Below are 19770 nucleotides of genomic sequence, written 5' to 3' on the forward strand. Positions count from 1 at the left end.
CTGGAACTGGATGCTTTTCAAGGCCCCTTCCAAGGCAAACCATCCTGTGATTCTGTGAAATTAATAAATGTGCAGTGTCACACACCCCCATTTCCACAAGTGCAACTCATCTACATCTGTTCTTTAAAACAACATTTTTAAAAACAGTGATTATCACCTTCCACCTGGGAAAGAACCCTTGGGGATGAAAGGGTTCCACTTTGCTTCAAGACAAGCATAGGCTGTAATATACACACCATTATTCTTTCAACTCATTTTTGCAAGCTCAAAAATAGAAGACTATCAATAAATAATAAAAAAAAAGCTGGTGTTGATCTACCTGCTGACCTTTGCATCTGTAAACAAAAGACAGCTTTTAACCAGTAAACAACTTAGCAAATATGAAACCTGTTCTGCCAGTGCTTGCATCACTTAAGATGACACTCTACATCCAAATCAGTTCCTACAGAAACACAGATTTCTAGATGTGTTTAGAGAGAAAGCAGGATTTCCATGACTTCAGACCACTGAAAACCATTTTATTTAAAAACATACTGTATTAGAACCAAGTTAGTACATAAAAATACCAAAACCAGTGCAAAACTCTACCACATTAGGCCTCTTATTCTAGAATCCAAATCCCTTTGAAAGCACCACCTTGAAACCAATACAAAGCTCCCTTGACTTCCTAAGGACTTCTCAGAGGCCCACAAGCCCATACTGGAAGGCACATTCAGGATTTTAAGTTAAAATAAGTTAAATTTCTTCCTTTTTTATCAGGAACTATTATTAACACTTTAAATTCAGTTGCCTTGGACATGTTCATATGCACATACTGTATTTAAGTCAATATAAATTTATCACATACTGCTTATGAACAACCAACAGGCATCAGGTGGAGGACCTTTTCTTTAATTTAGCTACGTACATGGGACCCCACGCTCTCCCTTTCCCTGGGAGAACCAGCAGTTCATGCTGCTGCATTCCACTGAGGAAAGTGAACTCCTGGGAAACACCTCTGGCCAGCTCACTTATATCCACAGGCATCACATTCCTGCAGGAGTTCAGGATGAGATTGATCACATCGCTGTTTTCTGCCTTGGACAGGGTGCACGTGGAATAGACCAAGGACCCACCGGGACGCAGGGCTTTGACAGCAGACCTGCAGAGAACAACAGAGAGGAAAAAGGGAAAAAAATCAACATCAGAAGGGACATACTGCTAGAGGGAGACTGTGCAGACTTATAAATCCAGACTATAAATAAATCTGACAAAAAATAACATTATGAAAATGTCTTAGCTGTACATAACTGACAGTTCAGGAAACCACCCACAACACGATTTTGCTTTCTCATTTATTATTGTATTCTCAGTTAGCTGAAGGTACTTTTTACACCACAGTGACAAATACAAAGCAGCATCCATTCAGAATATACATCAAGCACTGCTGGGCTCAGCTCTGCTGTGAAAGTGCTGCAACTGTGCATACAAAATGGGTTACCTCACATCAGAAGGGCCAGCTAGACACGTGGCAAGATGCTTGTGTGAACAAATATCAGAATGGACACTTGCAGTAATGGCCTGAATTCATGACTGGGCTGTAATCTTAGAAACATTCCTGCTAATTCTGCAACTTATTTAGCAAGGTAAGAGGATTTGGGGATGTCACTGAGCCGCTGCTTTTCAACCTGTTTTCCTAAGGATCATATATTGCTTGTTTATGTACCCTTCACTTATTAACCTGTTGACAAATTTTGACTAAAGGCAAAATAGTGGTTTAAAGCCTGAAAGCTTCACAACTACTGGCAGGTGGAGGGAACAGAGGTTCTTCTTTATCACTTTACCACTGAAACTGAGTTTAAGTAAACTGCTTATTTCCCAGTACAGCAGATATGCCAAGTCCTTATTCAGACACATAAATATAACCTATGAGTGGACAGAAATAAGATATGCAAGCCATATTCACCTGCTGCAAATTAAGAGAGTAAGAAGATAAACCAAAAATCTTGCACCACAACCATTTCTAAAAGAGGAAGATACACAAAAGGTTCATTTGCTATTAAAACACTGTCTGAAGATAAATCCCATTAAATCATACATTTCCGAGCCATTTTTGGCTCAAAGACTGAATTGTAAGCTGGTATTCAAACAGACACTACAGGCAAATATCTCGTTAAATATAACAGTTCCCTCAGTAAGATTCCCTTTGTTTAATAACAAGAAAATCAGAACAGGTGAATGGTGTAAATGACACTGAATAATCAGAGATTTGTAGATATTACTGACAATACTGTGCTCACAGCCCCCAGGAAAAAAATATCCTGGGACAAATAAAAAGAAGAAAAGCAAAGAAAAAGAAACAACCATCTCCTCAAACCAGATGAGGTGAGCAGTCCCCAAAGGCAGAAATTCTGATTCCAAGTCTAGATAAACAAAGACAATGCCATGGAAATAGCAATTCCTCCAGAAAGCTGAGGACTTCCCAAGGGTGGTTGGTATCTGACCAAAAACAGTTGAGAAAGGAAAGAAGAAAATACAAGGGGGGGGGGGGGGGAAGATAAACCCTTTTAACAGAATTGGGACTTTTTGGCAAAAGAATCAGTAAAGAAAAGCTTCAGCACAAACAGGATCAAAGCTGATCACAGATCAAAGCTGGTCTGAAAGTCCTGTCCAAAATAATATGGGAACACCAGGACAAATGACTGCTTCAGACAGTGATAAGACCAGGAGAAAACTCCTGTATTATACCAAATCTACTTCTCTTGACAGTACACACATATACCTTGCTCAATTCTTTTATGAGCCTCGGTTAAGGTAACCAGCAAGCCAAGTACACATTTCACTGAAGTCTATGATTTTCCAATTTTACTCAGTATAAAAGGACAGAGCTCTCTCAAGTGATGGTGCTCTAAGAAAAAAATATGTGTTTAATGTCTCCTGTTGCATCAGTCTTCAGGGAAAAGATGGAGAGCGAGCGTATATAACTTTACTGAGGGAACAATTCCAAATTCAGCCTGTTACAGCCAAAACCAGGTTACAGTGCACTTAGGTAGCCTAAATATTTTCAGTTTAACTGGGCCTAGTGGACTCATTCGAGGATACTCTGAAAATAAGTTAAACCTATTAATTAGTTAAACCTACAAGGTTATCTCACACCCCAAGTAGCTTTTCAAAGCCTGCAGAAATGTTTGAGAATGTTCTTGCCACAGCTTGGTAGAGCACAACATTCACACTGCCACCTTGAGACAGTCAAAGAGAGCAGGGGGAACCCTGACATCCCTCCCAGCTCTCATCTTCTAAAATTCTGCACTTACCAGCAGGCATTTAAATGCCTGGCTCCAGATATTCATGCTGGCATCCCAACACATATTTACTCCTTAGAGGGTTACAAAAGCAGCATTTCTGGGCCCAAAAGCTGTCCCCACTTCTCCAGCTCCTTTCCTTGTCAGCAGCTGCTCATTTAAAAAGGTGGGGCTCATGCTGCTGCTCTTGGCCTGTCTGAGGAACCACAGTGCACCCACAAATATGGAATTAACTGCTAAATTAAAGCAAAGCAGGCTTGTGCAACCTTCCCTTCTCATGAACAACAAACCAGCAAGAGACCCTGATGGCTCTTTGACCCCACTGTCTCTTGGCCTCACACCCATTTGGGAAATTCAAAAGCACCTTTTTCCCCCATGTATTAGATCTTGCTTTTTATCTTTCACATTAGAACTCAAAGAGAACAGAGCTGAAGTCTAAATGGGCTCTCAAAAGTCGAGCTGATCTTCACATTTTTATCAGAATCCAGCTACATAACTCATTTTTGACAGACTTACCCCTGCCAGCTACACCTTTTCCATGCATGCAGGAGTGCCAAGCCCTGAGGGCAGCCAGCAAGCTTGGAAATGCTTTAATGTGACAATTGAGATGTACTTTTAGCAGACCTGAGAATTTTACTCCTAGAAACGGATAATGGCAACCACTTTCCTACTTCTAAGACAGGTACTAAGTAAGCATTTAGAGAAGAGAGAAAATTCTTTTACCATGTAAGAGTGGGAAAGGTAAAAGATAAAGCTATATACCAAGAAAGTAGATGTAGCTACACTTTACAAGGTTAAAAGCCTGGACACCTGCTAAATGTCTTTTTCTTCCCATACAGAAGGCGACAGCTCCTTCAGACAACATTTTCAAGGGCACCATGCTCCTCCAACTGAGTCCATCAGAGGAAAGAGCAGCACAGGCCTCTGAAGGAAAACTTGAAAATCTCACCTCAAAACCCCCCTGTGTCTAAACCTCAGCCCGTGAATCTTCACTGGCCCATGACCCAGAAAGGTCAGCCTGCTCAGGGCAGTTCCCTTTATTTTGAACCTAAACCCTGAATTAAAATATCTGAGGAGAATGACTTCAGGCAGCAAGGTTAATCAATGTATCTATCCATCCTGTCAAGTGCAGCAACAGTTCTTTCAGTCCCTGGGCTCAAAGTCAATGCCCGCCAGCCCTGATTAAGCCGTGCTTGGCTTCCATAAACCTGCAGGGAGCTGCAAAACTCCAAGTGTGGGAGTGCTGGGCTCAAAGTCACACAGGGTGACACTGAGCTGGGCAAGCAGAGCCTGGGAGTTTGGTCCTCTCGTCATCAGCATCACGGAGAATTCACTGATGAGAGGATTTGCTCATCAGTGAATTGTTCAAATACATTTAAGAAACTTCCTCTGTAATCACTGGAGGGAAACAAGCTCATCCAAGGGGCAGGCTGGAGATGAAGCAAAACTTAATCCTACTGTAACTCCACCATCCAGGAATTAAGATTTCTCTTTCATTGGGAATCTTAATTATCGATGCTCAGCTGAAGGAATTTGGTGCTTGTTCCTTTGTGACTCTCAAAAATGGGCTTCAATTCTAGAATGCTTTGACAGGATGCTAAAACATTTTTTTCACCTTGCTCTTATTACAATGCCCTGTTTAAAAAAATCCCACATTATTTAGAGGCAGTTAATCTGCAGTTATTTTTCTCTTAGTGGTACACATGACATTTGTGTTTATTAAGAGCTAAAACTTTCAGCTGAAATAAAGATCTACTTATCCTTAATTTCATAATTTTATTTCAGATATATATGTTTCCTGTAATGAATTTTACACGTTTAGAGCCACTAATACTGCAAGGTTTCATGCTTCACATGAAGATACATCAGAACACACATCAGAAGTCCTGGAAACTTTTTCTGGACCCTCTTTCTGTCCATCTCATTCAACAAGTTCTGTAAAACAAATTAACACATGCAGATTGCTCCCCTCCTCATTCTAAATAAGATTTTACAGCACTAACAAAAAAAAAATTTAAAAATACTTTATATTTTTGCAGGGTGTGTCTCTGAGTACAGGTTCATATTGTAGTGTGGAGGTCAGAGGTACAACAGATGCATTAATCTATCCTAACTCTCTCTATTACAGAAGTACTGGAACAGACTTTTAAAAGAAATATATTATTTTAAAGCTCCTTCTTTAAAAATTTCTCAATATTTACTAAATTAGGGAAAACAAAACAGCATTACTGTTTAATATCTCAGGAAACAAAAGGTTATGCTAGAGCCACACAACAATTCCAAACCCAAAAAACTGTTACAAGCAACTAAAATGTAGTTAGCCAGGAACTAAACAGGATTTTTCCCATTTACAGAAAATGAGACATAATAGGCTGACTTTTTTCAGTCTAAAAGTCTTGGTGTCTCAAAGATCCTTTTAAAAATGGGCAGACACAAAAATATATATTTCATACTATAGGTAGCACCTGCATTTCCAGCCTATCCTCCTGTGCTTGGGTTTATGTTGCACACCATGGGAAGGGGCAGAATTAATTATGTTAATCATTCAACCATTTTCAGTATTAAAGTGAAAAGATGACACATTTTAAAACAGCACTTCAACAGTGCCATCTTTTGGCAACTACAACGTATTTCTGCTCCATAGGCAAGATAATGTCTCATCAGAATAAAAAATGACAATTCTATTCTTTTTATTGACTTAAAATATCCACATTACCTTTTGCCTCTCACAAGAGTCCAGATACTTTGTGGTAATAAGACCTGCATGTTACAGGTTTTGCTTTTATTTCTTCAAACCTGGTCAAAATGATAAAGAAACTCCTGCAGTGTCAAAATACCATTTTTTTTTTTAATACTTTATGATGGGCAGGGACAGTGGTTCAAGCACTCCCTCTGCTCCTCTCTAAGTAAACTCTGCTCCTGTGGAGAAACATTGCAGCTCAGAATAACAGGAGAATCATGAAAGTCAACTGCTTTTTTCAGCACTAAACTGAATCATAAATAAAAGGAAAAACAGGTATCAAAAACCTCTCAACTAAACAACCAAAACCCACAAATTCAAAAAAACCCCTCTGTTCTACCCTAGCCAAAATTTGTCCTGAAAATCCTGATAAGCAACAAATCTATAGCAAATAATTCTAAATTATTCTAAAGCAAAGAGCAAACGTTCAGCTAGAATTACTGATCTTTGTCCTCTAATGCATGGTGACTTCTGAAATACTCATCCTGTTAAAACACGGATGTGAGACAGCCCAGAAGGGAGAATAAAAGACCTTTGAAACCTACTACAAACCCTGCCACACAACTTTAGGGTTAGTGGTTATCCTCACAGCTTATGAAACACACAGAAAAAGGACTGAAGGTGGAATTAAAGCAAAATTTGTGTCTGAATTAAAATATGTGATCCCAAAAAACTGCTGAGCAGCTTATTTGTTTATTCATAGTTATTTATACATTCAATAAGCTTGGCTTTGCAACATATCCTAAGGGGCTTGATCCATAAGTTATTTACAGGGTGCTGCTACACTTAGAAACACTCTAACACCTCTGATGGAACACCTGGAGCCACAGCAGTGGCCATAGCTGTCACTCTTTGTGAAGAAATTCCAACCAACCATGTAAAATCTCCAACAGAACCAAAAGTGTTTTGGGGAATGGCACAGCACACACACACAAAATATTCAGCTTTTGTAAGACAGAGAGCTGCTAAAGAATCCTATCATCCACAAAACCCACAGCAGATCTGTTGGTCCAACAGTTGGAATTCTCAAAAATTCCCAGTGGAGCTAATTGATGAGATGGTTTTGGACAATGAAAGGATTCACTGGACAGCTACAGAGGAGCAAAGGGAAAGATTCCAGGGGAAAAGCTGAAGAACAGTGTGATGAAGCAATTCTCAGCACAAATTACTCCTCACAGCAGAAATGAAACAGTGGTGACATATGCTAAATATATGATTTTATATTTATAAGCACAATTTTGCCTTCACTCTACAACCACAAAAAAGCCCAACTAAGAGCATGCAATTCCTCTCCTGCAGAAAATTCCACAATTCAGTGAAAATACAGAGCTGCTTAATTACTCAGAGATGTTGTGCATAGAAGAGTTCCAGCAGTCTGAATGCCTTTGCTGAGTTTTCTAAATTGTATTTTGTTGGATTTCTTTTCTGCTGAGCCCTAACACAAGCTCCTTTCAGCTGCAGAAACCAGTCTAAGAATAATTACAACATCCATAACAGTTTAACCACTATGTAATTGGGCATTCAAGCTTAGCCCAAAATTTAATTTCTCTCTGAGAACTGGTAACATTGGTAAATTTGCTTTTGGGAACCACTGTATTTTGTGTTAGCATTTAGCATCAGGAAATGAATATTCCTTTTTTTTTACTTTGCAATTTGTTTTCTGCATGAACACTCCAAATAATAACAAGATTTGCAGTGTGTTCTTGGATTAGAGCACTCAGCAGGGATGCTTTGGTTTGGGTACGAGCAATCATTACAATCTCAATTTCCATCAAATCAGTGGTGCCCTCATTGCTCAGAACATTTGCTGTTCAGCATTTATATCACTTATTTACATTTCAGATTTTATGCAGGCTGCAGGAGAAAGACTGCTGCATCAGTTTCTTCCAGATCTTCATTCTTTGAAGCCTCTATGTACTTAATTAATTACACTGTATTGCAAACCCTACTTTTCCTTCCTTAACTTCCCTCTTTGATGTTCCCACTTCCCCCTAAAGCAGATCCATAAAAACAGATTACAAGTGAAGCATTTCCTTAATTAAGAAGGAAAGAATCTCAAATTTTAGGCCGAGCGTTGCTTGAAAGAAATAAAAATGAAATGCAAAGCGGAGTTCTATTCTTCTCATTTTTACATTACCCTTACACTTAAATCCTCCTGCTAAACTGAAATAATGTTTGGATCTTCAAGCTTCACCTTCAAATCACAGAGTGTTTCACAGAACCCCAGGATAGTTTGGGTTGGAAGGGACCTTAAAGCTCAACCAGTTCCACTCCCTGCCATGGGCAGGGACACCTTCCACTAGCCCAGGCTGCTCCAAGCTCCGTCCGACCTGGCCTTGGACACTTCCAGGGATCCAGAGGCAGCCACAGCTTCCCTGGGCATCCTGTGCCAGAGCCTCACCTCCCTCACAGTCAAGAATTTTTATCCTAATATCCCATCTAAACCCACTCCCTCTCAGTGTGAAGCCACTCCCCCTTGTCCTGTCACTCCATGCTCTTTCAATGTATTTCTCACAATATTCTCCACAAACCTGCTGGGATTCAGCCTGACAATTATTTTTGTTTACAGACACAGGAACCAAGGTCAAGAACACGTGGGAGCATAAAGCACCAGGAGATCTGGACCAATGAACCAGAGACAGCCCTGCATGAGCTGGCTCATTTAAAAAGCAGTACAGCTGGATTCATGGAGGCTCAGCCCTCCTGAATATTACTGGAAGTACTGGAGAAGGGATTCAAACCCAATTTTTAAAATTATTTATAATTACGCACTCTAGTCGTAAAGCAGAGGCTTGAATAGGGAAGCATCCCACAATTTTAGTTCTAATGCACTTGTCATGAACCATTCAGCCTTTTCTGATCTTGCTTTATCATTTCCTTTCTCCCCTTTCCCATGGGATCTGAGATGCCTTTAGAACTGGGAATTCATCCTAAAGTGATCAGGTAAAAAGAACAATAACCAGCCAGTGGGCCGCTATACTTTTTAACCAATAACCCTTATAATATCTAACTCTTGAAAGTAGCTACTTATTTCATAGGCTCCAAAATATTTTAAAAGGCAAACAAAAATCCAGTGCACATCACAACAGACTGGTCAATCTACACAAGTACTCAGACCTATGCTGAGCAATAAAATGGAAATCACCATTCTTTTACCTCAATTTATATAGCAAAGGTATTTTGTCTTTACAAATTCTTATTACTGTTGCTAAAGTAAAGAATATTTTCAACAGAAAGTTCTCTCTCTATTTAGGAATAATTCAATTAAATCTGATTTGGGCTGACAGGAATGTATATTTTTTTTAAAAAACAAGGTTTCTGCTGTCATGAGTTCTCCAGGATTACAATGTGGAATGATTTATGCAAATTCTCAAAATTTCTCTGCATGATGTATGCTTCCTTTTGCTATGGGTTCACAAATTGGATTTTCTATGTCAGATATTGAAAAGGGAAAACTGAAACAGGTCAGTGTTTTACATGTGATTGATTTCTTCACAGGAAATGGATGACATGATGCATTAAAGCAATAAGATCCTCATATTTCTGTTATAAATCACAGGCTTCTGCCAGGCCTTTTTCAACTGGAAGTCATGCAAAACTATCTTGAACTGCAGTGGGAACTTTCCATAAAAAGTTTCTTTTTCTTTTCTATAATATGTTATTTTCCCCTCAATTTGCTTTGACAGATGGACTTCAGGCATGGCAGTTACTGCACAAATACCACTCAAGTTTCGAAGGTTTTATTGAGAAGTCACTCTCTTTTTTTCCCCCCATGAGAAAAACTGTGCAGTTATACATGACAGCCTTGCTTTGGATTACTGGTGGGATGTTCTCAAAAATAAACAATCTTCTCTTTCCCCCCAAACCTCACATTCTTTTACTTTTTCTACCTTGTCAGGACTGGGAGCCTTTCTGTGCTACAAACAGTCAATAAGGAATGTATCTAAACCCATTTTAGCTGTGTCCACCTAAAATATTTTGATTTTATACCAGACTGTTGTGAGTCACCTGCAAATGGACATTTCTGTGAATTAAGTGAGTTAAGAGGACCAAGGCCCTGCTGCTGATATCACCCACACAGATTTCCACATCATCTCAGACCCAGTGATTGTTCTAAACAGCATCACAACCACATATTCTTGACATTATTATTATTTTCAGAGAGGAAACCATGGGTTTGTTTATTAAACCATGACAAATCTTGCCCCCATGTAATTTTTATTAATTATAGGAAGTTCCTTTAACTTTTTGCACTTCTCACCTTAGGAGCTGGAATTGCAGAGAGGACAACTCCTTCCTCTGCATGAGCCTGAGCACAGCTTGCTGAGGGTCAGCAGAGAAGAGCCAACTTCTGTCATTTGAACAAGGAGCATCAACCAGTACCTAATCAATTAATAAAGTCAATAAGGCAATTCACAACAAAGATGGTCACTTTTTGAACACCATGTGCCAAAATCTATTCAATTTTCTTTTGCAAATATTAAGAAACACACTTTTCACTTTCCATTTTTAGGGGTGAAATAATCCCATTACTATTTTGAGATGATTTTACGGCGTTAGCAGGTGGGGAGGTAAGAAATTAGTGCTACCAAAGTAAGCTCTACCTCAGTAGTTCCCTCCTGTTCCCCTCCCCTTCCTAATTACATATCATGCAAAGATTACAGCTCTAAAGTCTTCAGAATTCACTCCTAAGGCTTAAGAGGTAACATCACCCAACACAGGAATAAATGCACGACAGGCTTCACAAAGTATTTCCTGAGACTCTACAAATCCTGTACGTGACTCTGGTCCCCTTGATAAGTCAGGTATTTTTGTGGGGGGCCAGGAAAAAAAAAGAGAAAATGAAAAACAGAGCAGCATAGGAAGAAAAAGACTCAAGAATGTGGAAATATAATTTACCAGTAATAATGTCACCTTGTCATAAGATTCAGGCTGAAGATCTCCAATCTTTCTACCATCCAGTTTCGAGACCATTACCAAGTTAATCAAAGCATCTGGGATGAAGGATTCTATTGTCTGCTCCAACCACCTCGACCTCAAATCATCATACTCATTACAGTGAAAATGACCTTAGAAAATTAAGAAAAAAAAAAAACAAAAAAAGAAGTAAACACCCAAAGAAATGTCTTTATGATTTTTTCCTGTTTTGTTTTTACAAATATAAGGAGTTAGACCCATTTCAGAAGCTCTACTGCATTGCCATGACTACCATGGAGTTTATACTTTACGTGCCTGTGTTACTGCACTTTTTAGAATACCACTGAATTTTTGTAAACCAAAATAAATGTCAACATGCTCCTACAGAGCAAACCCTAAATATTTCCTTGCAAATCCTTCTGTAGCAATAGAATTCCACAGTAAAACAAGCTTTAACCATGACCCATCTCCAAAGAGTGAGTGCCTTCTTGGGCTCCTTAAGCCACCATCTAAATGAAGAGCATGCCTCATTTTATTAAACTGCCTTTTAAATAAATAAAGCATCAGTTTTGAGTATCTTAAGGTACACCTTAGCATTCACTGAGGTATATTAAGAATCAAATCCCTCCCATTTTACATTCTCAGCAACAATTTGGTCTCTTCAGAAGCAGCCAGAGGACAGAAAAGTTGATTTGTTGTTTCGTTTTCCCTAAACCTTTTGAAAGGCCAACTCCTATTTAATTTACTTCATTAGCATCACCTCATTCCTCTAGAAGAGGGAGGGAAAACCAGTTGTAATCAGCTGGTGCAGGTGGTTACAGTAATGGTCTTAGCAGGAGCACAAGGTGGTATGAACAGTTCAAAACAATTATTACCCAAGCCAGCAAATAAACTTGGAAACAGCAATCCCAGCTTGCTTTAACTCCCTGGCCCAAGCTGCTGCTTGCTGCTGCCTTCTAAACACTGTGATTATCTCAGAATCCTTCTCCAACCATTTCCTTACCATAAACCTTCTCCTTTTGCCCAGATCTTGCACATTTCATTTCTTATGCTCTGTTTTACATCAGCACACTTAAACTTTCCTGTAATATTTGCACAGCACTTTGACAAAAGAGACAGTAGAGGAAAAGAACAAAATAAAAAGTAAAAAAAGGGACAAGTATTCTAAGATTGCAGATTATTTACATCCCTGTGCCAAGAAATTGACACAGCTTTAAGTAACTTCTGGAGAAGTAACAGTGCAGAAAAAGCCCACAGAGCTACCTCACTTTTGCCTGCCACTCTGCAGTAACCTATGTTAAAGTAAGGACTGCATTTTTAATCCTCTTTTAGGCAAACAGACTTCATAAAAATCTTATTAAACAGCATGGAACTACTTGGAATACAAATTGTTGTCTGGGTTTTTTTCCTCCACCAGCACCTGGTCCCATTACCTGGACAGGCACACTGCAGAATAGCTACAGATTTCCCCCCTGGTGCAGCACAGAGATCCAGAACATCTTCCCCATCCTTCACCTCCAAGGCCAGCACGGGCAGCAGCGAGGCAGCATTGAGCAGGTAATACTCCTTCAGTTTGCCAGGCTGGTGTTTCTGGGCAGGGAATCTCCCAGGAGCTGGCCTGATGTAACACCTGAGGGCTGCTGGGAGGTAGGGCAGAGCTGCTGGAAAGGCAGGGTGATATCCCTGCTCCGCCAGGCTGCTCTCCAGGCCAGGGCACCGGCTGAACCTGTTCAGCAGCAGGGCGTGCTGCCAGCACCACGGCGAGGTCAGCACGTCTCTAGGGTGCAAAAAGGAAAAGACATTCAATTACTCATCAAATAGAATAGTGCAGGAAGCCTTTCTTTACAATCTCACAATTGGCTAGTCCTGGTGTAATCAGAAATTACTAATTTTGGTTAGAAAAGTACTCAGGAAAATAATTTTAATAGGAAACCAAGACACTGGTTTTTTTCTGATCATTGTATTTAAAACACCAATTTCTTCTGAAACAGGATATTCTCCATTTTTCTTATTTTACGTAGGAGATATAAATGATGAAGCATGATGCTCTTCCTGACTACAAAGTACTTCCCTAGGGACAAAGAGTACTGTAATATTAATTGTAAACAACAAAAATAATCACACACACATTGGCTTTGCAATGCTCATTCCAGCCAACACTGAAATGCCATTTTTACAAGTGTTGTTTTTTACATTTCATGTTCCGCGAACATTGGGCCAGTAAAACTTAAATCGATAGATATTCCTGGAAGACAGTCAGACTGCAGTGGTATGTGATAGAAACATGCTTGTTTGTATTTCAGTTTGCTCTTTCAGGCCTTTCTTACGTGGATTTTCTGTCTGAATTCCTCTTAGTAAGTTTTCATTTAGTGTCAAAAAATATTCATCAGGAGTATTCACTGCCTAAAGCAGAAAAACATTGAACCAATCTAAGAGCTTTTAAGCCAATTCAATTAAACTAATGCTATGCATCTATGCTTTTTGTTTTTTAATAATGAAGCTCTTTAGCAGCTGTGTGATCAAGACCCAAATTAAGTGACAGCCTTTGCCATATGTGTCATTACTAATTCAGTTCTTTACCTGTCCCCTTCCCTCCCCATCTCCCCAAAGCCACAGACCTGACACTGCTCCATGCATCTCCCAGTTCTGCCGTGTACTGCTTCTCAAAGTGATCCAGAACCACCTGACAGATCTGCTTCTGGAGTTTCCCTTTTGTTTTGTTTTCCAGCTTCAGAGAAAGGAAGAAAAAAGAAAAGTAGTAAAGCCAAATTAAACCCGCCCTAGTTCTCACTAGAATTAATAAGACATTTTACTAATTACATCAACTTGGTATCAGTGATATCAGGATGCTCAAATATTAAGACTGCATCTATATGCGATCAAAATGTAATAAAAATTTCAGAGAGCAAAGGAGTTAAGCGAGAGTACACTCTTCCTGCCTGCTCGGCTTGTTAATGAATACCTCTCCATATCCACTGTGCTGATAATCCAGTGGTTCCTGGGGCTCTGATGGAGTTTAACCTACGAAAGGTAGGGAAAAAGCTTTTGGTTTCTAAGCAAACCCCAAAGGTAAACAGTGAATTTCCCTCCCTAAGGGCACCCAGCAGCCGTCCCGTCCCAACGCGGCACAGAGACGGCGGCGGGCGGGCGGCAGAACCGCAGGGACGGGGCTCCGGGCACCAGGGGCGGCTGTGCGGCCGGGAATTCTCTCTGCGGCGGAGCAGCTTCCCGCAGGAGGTACAGAAACCCACGGCACGCTCGGGGGTGGGGAGGAGGGACGCGGGGAGAGCGAACGGGGCCGGCCGCGCTCTTTCCGCTCGCACTGCCCGCGCAGGAAGCGGCCGGGGCGCTCCCGCCCCGCTTCCGGCCGCCGGCTCACCCGGCCCGGCCCCAACCCCAGCTCCGGCCCCGGCCCCGGCTCACCTGTGCCGGAATGTCCCGGAGTGTCCCAGGCTGCCCGGCCCGGCCCCGGCTCACCTGTGCCGGAGTGTCCCGGAGTGTCCCAGGCTGCCCGGCCCGGCCCCGGCTCACCTGTGCCGGAGTGTCCCAGGCTGCCCGGCCCGGCCCCGGCCCCGGCTCACCTGTGCCGGAGTGTCCCAGGCTGCCCGGCCCGGCCCCGGCCCCGGCTCACCTGTCCCGGAGTGTCCCAGGCTGCCCGGCCCGGCCCCGGCTCACCTGTGCCGGAGTGTCCCGGAGTGTCCCAGGCTGCCCGGCCCGGCCCCGGCTCACCTGTGCCGGAGTGTCCCAGGCTGCCCGGCCCGGCCCCAGCGCGGCCCCGGCGCGGCGGGCGAGCGGCAGCGCCGGCCCCCGCATGGCCCGAACTGCCCGGGGCGGGGCGGCAGCGCCACGGCCCGGCCCCGCCCGCTCTCGTTCGCCGCGCTGCCGGCGGGCACGGCTGCGAGTGAGAGTTCTTCACAGCACCATAGAACGTTAAGGGGTTGGAACGGACCTTAAAGATGAGCTTGTCCCAACACCCTCGGCCAGGCGTGTTGACACAAGGCCGTGGAAGATGCGCAAGTCCCCATCCAGCCTGGCTTTGAACACTGCCACGGTTGGGGCATCGCACATCTTTCCTGGGGACCCTGTGCCCGTGTCTCACTACCCTCACAGTAAAAAGATTCTTTCTAACTTTTAACCTTGGCTGGTATTTTTCGTTTGTTTAGGTTTTGTTGTTGTTGTTGTTGTTATGTTTTGGGTTTTTTTTAACCGTGGGAGGCCAACTTGCCATCCTGACTCCTCTGCAAACCAGGATTAGGTGGCACCTGGGCTCTCACTTAATTTATCTAATTTATCTCACTCAATTTACAAAACTAATCCTCATCCCAGCGCCTGGGGGAGGGACCGATGGCATCCACACCCCCCTCACCATCAGGTTTCTACTTGTGCCTTGGCACCAACCCTTTATTCCTATCTGGCCCAGGTTGCGGAGCTGCTCCTTAGCTCATCTGAACCATACCGGAGATCAGGTCCAGCTTAACCTGCTGCTACTGCCATGAAAAATTGCTGGAGGCTTGAGAATTACTCACAGAAATCTCTCAACACACACTTTCAGACAAACCATTCTCTGGGAATGGGAAGTAGGAGGACCACTGTAGCCCAGTTCAGCAGCACTAAAAGCTGAGGGCCTGGACCATCTCTCTCTGATCTGATCCCTTCATCTGGACAGAACCTGAGACCTGCAAACTGCTCCTCCAAGGAAAGGCATCCTGCTCGGTTGGCTGTCTCCTGCTGCAATCGCTGTGTCCTAGCAAAGCAAAACAAATCCCCATATACCCTCCCTTTCGAGTCCATCAGCATTCGCCAACTCTCTCGCTAAGAGCAAGCCTGTGGAAGCAGCAAACTTGTTTAAGAGTAGTTTTAATTGAAGCTTCTGCAAGCTGAACCTGGCCTCTGAAATCCAGACTGGAAAGGGGTGCAAAGGTAAAGGCAGGAGTGCTATCATACAGATAAATATTTGAGTTTCAGGCACCAGCTAATGAAGACTAAGAGCATTTCTGCTCACCTCATGCAGATTAGTAACACGATTGAAAGCGTGTTTCAATCAGGGTTGTGATAAAGGGCCTGGAGGCAAAACGGAGACCTCCTGCATCTCAAATGTGAAAGAAACCTGAAAGTCTTTTTGATAAATGAGTTTTACCAACCAATACCAGACAAAACTGCTATAAAAACTAGTTCTCTGTGGTTATAATTCTGCCAAAGCCAGTACCATACAAGAAAATATATACAAGAACTGAATTTTACTGTACCAATAAAACAAAAAGGTCTGCTGAATGAGTCCCCTTCCCCTAAATCTGTGGTTATATTCCACTATATGGTAGATGGTGCCATCGGTGTTACTGTGTCTGAAACCAGATTTGCACCAGAAGCAGAGAAAAGACTCCAGTTAAATCAGCTCATCAGCAACACCATCACAGCCAAACTGCAAACAGCAAAAATGCAACTGCAACTTGTATCTCTCTCATGTGCTGCTGCAGATAAACTTGTCTCTAATTACACTCACAATGGGCTCCATTATTTATTCCATTTACAAATGCATCTACTGAAATACTGGTGGATGTGTTCTATTCAAAATAGTAAAGTATTTCAAATGGAATGAATCCCAGGAGCCAGGAAGCCAACATGAAGGCAAAGTCATTGGGTAGCATCCTGCAGTTACAGCACCAAACTTTCCACTAAAGTACTAGAATATATTACTGAAAAAAATACTGCTTGACTCTTATTTAAAGGGGAAAAAAAAAATCTGTGCTGCTTACTTTGTTACTGTCCATCAATCCTTTCCAATTTCACACTAGAGACCTAATGGATACCAAATATGTCTATTTTTAATAATTTTGATTTAAAAACCCTTAAATCTATGAATAAGGTATTTCTGTGGATTCTAGGATGTAACTAAAAGGGAAGACAACCTGAACAACTTATTTTGAAGCACTGATTCTCTTTGACATTAATTCAGTTCATGAACATTACTCTTCCTTTTTAGAAGATACTTTTAACTTACCTTTAAAATGTTTTGCCTAAAATATATTTAAAATGTTACACACAGATAATACAAAATGCTCTGCTTAAATAGTGAATTTGTGTGTTCTTACCACTCCTGTATTTAAGTAGAAGTACTCTTGCCTGAATGCACAGAGACATTTTAAAAGTGGTTATTGATGACAAAAGTCTGCAAAATAGAATTTGTGCTCACTACTTACAGATGCACAACTTATCATCTCTCAAATATTAAGTACACTATCTAAGCATTTTATATGCATACATCTACACCTGACTTATCTATCAGTATATTCTAAATTTGATCATCTTGCTCCTGCAAAAATATGCAAAGATTCTAGGTCTGTATGTCGTACATTTTAGCAAAGTGAGACTTGCAGTCCTTAAATATTTATGTCTCTATTTACTTCCAAAAAATTGTAAATGTATGGTAATACAGGAAACATGTTGATGCTTTGCATTAGTTTTATTCTATACATAAATGTCATCTTGAGCAAATAAAAAGTCATGGCAGTATAAATTACTGAAAAAACCCCACCATAGTAAATAATTACAAAGCATATTAATAAAACAAAAACTTATAAAATGTTTTTGAGTACTTTGGTCACATACGGGTAACATTTATTTTAAAAGCAAAAATCAAAAATGGTACATGTGTCCACACACACAGCACACAGTTCATATATAAGCATCAACATTTTAGTTTCTCAAATTTCGTTACCACAGCAGTATTTAGCTTTGCTTTTAATAAATACTTCCATTAATTTATTTTAGGGAAGAGAGAAAACAAAAGGGTAATACATTCCTAGAAACTGAAGCTGTAAAAAATAAGTCAGCCAAAGTAGAGCCTTTAAACCAAAAACTTAAGTGGTAACAGAGCTAATGAGAGTAAGGTTGAGATTGCACACATAAATTTTTGTGCAACCTCCCCTTCACTCAGTATTGTGTTGTCTGAAAGGAGAATGACCAAATCCTGAGGATAATTCAACTGAATCATGTTACAGTATTAGAATACAACAAAAGTATTCTCATGCTGGTAGTCACACAGAAATTGTTTCATCCTTTCTCTAAACTAGCAAACTTAGAGGAATAAACCTCTCCACCTATTCCAAACTTAGTACCCATAACAGAGATTCCACCCTACTCTTTAAAAATCTTAATTTTTTCATTTTAGTATGCCAGATGTTTGTGCAACTCCATGCTGCAAGAGGCATATGGCAAAGACTTCCAAAACCAAAGTGCTGAACACATAATACACCACATTGTTTCAACATGTAAACTCCTTTGGTAAAACCACATTACTGAAGACAGAGCATCATATGAAATTATCAACTACTGCTTCTCCAAAAAACCCCTGGGAATGGGGGCTTCATCCCATCTGTCATTAAGTGGCAGAACAATGAAGCTTTACAAGTACACCACTGGTTGTGTGCAAGGTAATAGTAAAACATTTAAATAGGAATATAACAAATTGTAACTCTTGTTTAGGTATCACTTGTATGTGGTTTTCAACTCATTCTATGGAAGTGTTATATTAATCCTAAAAAACCCAGCATTTCTTTAGTTTTCAAGATGGTATTTTGGTATTATTGAGATTAAAAACTGTGGGAGGTCATCTGCATACTGGCTGATTCAGTTTCCCATCAAAATCGGGATTTAATTAGTGCAGATTTCCCACTATGTGCAATTTTCTCATTTGTTGTAATAGACAATACAGTATTCAACTCTCTTTTTTTCCACAGAATTTATTAGCTATGTCAAACTCAGTTAACAAAACAAAGAAAACAACAGGTAAGAAAACTTCCAGACAATTCAAATAGCATTATTTTGTATAAAATGTATTTATTTAAAATTTTTCCATCTTACCCCCTGCTTCAGATTGCCAGAAATATGAAATATGTAATATAATACCTAAGCAAAGGTATTGGTACTGTAAGAGAAATGTAAGAGTAAAACACTTTATTTTTATGCACTTGACTAATGCTCCCTAGGTATCATTTTATTGGTAGTAGGTACACAGCTCCACTCAAACTTTCAACTCATTTTATAAAAAGGTAGAAAAATATATTCAATATTTGTTTAACCTTTCTATATTCACCCTATCATACAGGAATCTTACAAAATGCTTTAGAATCACTTACTCCCTGAAAAAATACCAACACCTGCACAGCACCTGGAGAAAGGTCTCGGTGGGAATGTACAATCCAGTATTACAGGATCTTGAAGGTGTTTTTCTTCAGGTTTACAGCCATGTCTTTTCACAAGTAAACCAAATAAATCCTGAAGAAGAGCTGGTGATGTGAAAAGTAAATGATAAAGTCTGACCACCTAAGGACAACAGGGTGAACTCCATGTTTAGTTGTCACACACTGAGAAAGTGTCATTTTAAAAATTTTCCTTCAAGGGTAAAAAAATGATAGGATTTTTAAATTATTGTTTTTAAAATTCTCTTTGTGCTCCAGTTAAGCAATGACATCATGGGTATCACTGTTGGGTCTTTGGCGTAGAGTCAGCGGGGGCAGAGGCTTTCCATAGAAATCTGTGGAAGAAATTCCAGAGCAGAAAAACACATCAATCTGTCACCTACCACCTTCCTGGCTTAAATAATGTTTACTAAATTCTTGCTTCCTTAATGAAAGCCAGGTACTCTATGACTTTAGAGCTAATTCCTCCAAGCAAACTTTCAAACCTAGTGCTAATTAATGTCTAGAGATAGATTGGCCAAACGAGGGTTTAATTACATTTTGGTATACATGCATCAGCATTTGCAAGATGAAGCCCAAAGGGGATTGGTAAACATCCCTAAAAATAGGAAAGGAGAAATCTAAAGTGTACAAA

At 40.6% G+C, this 19770-nt stretch overlaps 2 protein-coding genes across 10 annotated transcripts in view; both read right to left on the bottom strand.

The window, feature by feature from the left end:
- Nucleotides 1–487: 487 nt before the first annotated feature.
- NSUN3 (NOP2/Sun RNA methyltransferase 3) lies at nt 488–14754 on the bottom strand. Of its 2 annotated transcripts, none has more exons than XM_069026002.1 (6): nt 14668–14754; nt 13557–13666; nt 12372–12715; nt 10936–11090; nt 10283–10404; nt 488–1141 (listed from the first exon to the last, which is right to left on the bottom strand). In XM_069026002.1, exons 1-6 carry the CDS (start codon nt 14749–14751, stop codon nt 871–873), a joined length of 1086 nt encoding a protein of 361 aa, XP_068882103.1. In that variant the 5' UTR covers nt 14752–14754; the 3' UTR covers nt 488–870. The 2 variants fall into 2 exon arrangements, with proteins under 2 accessions (XP_068882103.1, XP_068882094.1); XM_069025993.1 differs by having other exon boundaries at nt 10921–11090.
- A 2629-nt stretch (nt 14755–17383) lies between these two features.
- ARL13B (ARF like GTPase 13B) overlaps nt 17384–19770 on the bottom strand; it is a 33761-nt gene continuing 31374 nt past the window's right edge. For 4 of the 8 annotated variants that reach the window (XM_069026022.1, XM_069026028.1, XM_069026012.1 and 1 more), the window contains one exon: nt 17384–19471. In XM_069026022.1, the coding sequence (XP_068882123.1) occupies nt 19395–19471 (77 nt within the window). In that variant the 3' untranslated portion in view covers nt 17384–19394. The remainder of the gene's footprint in view (nt 19472–19770) is intronic. The other 4 variants (XM_069026026.1, XM_069026043.1, XR_011154211.1 and 1 more) reach the window with 3 other exon arrangements.

This window comes from Aphelocoma coerulescens, chromosome 1, assembly GCF_041296385.1.
Source record: "Aphelocoma coerulescens isolate FSJ_1873_10779 chromosome 1, UR_Acoe_1.0, whole genome shotgun sequence".
NCBI classification, from domain to species: Eukaryota; Metazoa; Chordata; class Aves; order Passeriformes; family Corvidae; genus Aphelocoma; species Aphelocoma coerulescens.

What these genes read in the sequence shown, in the direction of transcription:
- NSUN3 (XM_069025993.1), bottom strand. Translation starts at nt 14,751, where the DNA reads ATGCGGGGGCCGGCGCTGCCGCTCGCCCGCCGCGCCGGGGCCGCGCTG. An exon ending in CCTGGGACACTCCGGCACAG is followed by an intron (nt 13,667 to 14,667) that starts GTGAGCCGGGGC and finishes CTTTCTCTGAAG; the next exon opens with CTGGAAAACAAAACAAAAGG. An exon ending in GATGCATGGAGCAGTGTCAG is followed by an intron (nt 12,716 to 13,556) that starts GTCTGTGGCTTT and finishes TTTGCACCCTAG; the next exon opens with AGACGTGCTGACCTCGCCGT.